A 1,579-nucleotide genomic window follows, 5' to 3' on the forward strand; every position below is an offset into this window, starting at 1 on the left:
AAGCTAGAGGCAGTGGGTAGTTGATAATTTAAAAAAAGGGTACATGCTGCAACCTAGATCCCCTCTTATAGATTTATAATGCACACTGATTTAACCAAAGCTCCTAGAAATCCTATAGTTTGTTTAACCCTCTGATTCCCACATTTATTTGACCAGTGGCTTTTTGGAACCAAACTTATTTGACTGTTTTCTTAGTTTCCTGGACCACTCTTCAAAAAATGCTGCCTAAAGCCCTTCATAGAATCATGAAGCAAAGTACTTTGGAGCAAAGATGAGTCCTCCAAAGCCAGGTGAGGAGGAGTTGAGCTGAAATCTATAGCCCTGGCCTTTCTACTTCATGAGGTTCCACCGCCTAGATGCTGAATCTAAAGATCGGGGGGTAGGGGACAAGGGCTAATGTGAATGGTAAAGCCCAGAAGAGCAGGAGGAGGTGGGAGAGTAGCCTTGACACCAGCTGAGTTACCTGAAACAAATGGCTACACAGCTGTATTTTCCTTGATGTCTATCAAGCCTACAGTCTGATCACTGGAGGGAAAAATGAGTAAGGACAGAGAGAAATAGGGTTATGTGTGTTCAGTTTTCCCTTTTGTCTTTCCCTCTAAGTGTCATTCATCTCTTTTTTGATCATCCACTCCTATTTTTCCCACTATCGACTTATCCCCAAATCTAAGAGAACTTCTCTGAAAACACTGAACACTTATACCCATTTACTCTGTAACAATCAAAGGCTCCATCAATCAGGTAAGTAAAATTCAAAGAAGCACCAGAAAGCATAACTTACCCCACAAATGTTTCTAGACAGTAGATATGCCCAAAAAGGGCACCAAAAAACAAAAACAGGATCGACCTCATGGCCATGGGTTTTCCTGGAATCCAGAATTCAGAGTCCTTCCTGAGCTTTATTTATAGGGATGGCAGCTGAGGGTGATGTGCTGGCCCTCTGAGAACTCATGTGAATTCCCACATGAGAAAATTCCCACCTGCATGTGAAATTCTCAAGGTTGTAGACATCCACCTGTGTGATATCACCAATCTGTACATTTTCAGTTCCTAGGATAACAAACTTTGATGGAAAGAGACCAAAATTGCTAGAGCATACCAAGGGCAGTATAGGTATGATTGAGAACATAAAATGCCACTAGCTACCCTGCGATAGAAGCCAGATTAATAGACCTAGAGGTTAGTCTTTTCTGGGTCTCTGACAAAAAAAAAAAAGGCCAGAGCATTTATAGTAATTACTCAGGCATCCTGTCTATCACATTCCATTAGCTTACTCATTTGTTTATTTTTATAATGTTTACCTTGAAACACTGCAATCACTCAGTTCACATCTGCTGAGTGTCCCTGTAGATGTGACCCATTCCAATCCTCACTCTATATTAAAACAAAACAGAAAGCCTTTTAATATTCAATTTTGCACTGTCTCAAAAGTGATCCATCTGCATTTACACCAAATTGATATCCCTCTTTCTGTGCTTTTTCCCAAAATGAAAATGTCTTTCTGATGACATTTCCTGTAACAAGCAACAATGAAGTTGCTTGTTATAAAAAGTATGAATTAAAAGGAAGTGTTTTCTTT

General features: G+C 39.8%; 1 protein-coding gene across 1 annotated transcript in view; it reads right to left on the minus strand.

Moving 5' to 3' along the window:
• CPA2 (carboxypeptidase A2 (pancreatic)) overlaps nucleotides 1-1,198 on the minus strand; it is a 22,676-nt gene extending 21,478 nt beyond the window's left edge. Inside the window, exon 1 of the mRNA XM_011995865.1 lies at nucleotides 782-1,198. Coding sequence (XP_011851255.1) covers nucleotides 782-858 — 77 coding nt within the window. The 5' untranslated portion in view covers nucleotides 859-1,198. The remainder of the gene's footprint in view (nucleotides 1-781) is intronic.
• Nucleotides 1,199-1,579: the final 381 nt, after the last annotated feature.

Source organism: Mandrillus leucophaeus, unplaced genomic scaffold (assembly GCF_000951045.1).
Source record: "Mandrillus leucophaeus isolate KB7577 unplaced genomic scaffold, Mleu.le_1.0 Scaffold5, whole genome shotgun sequence".
In the NCBI taxonomy this organism is placed as follows: Eukaryota; Metazoa; Chordata; class Mammalia; order Primates; family Cercopithecidae; genus Mandrillus; species Mandrillus leucophaeus.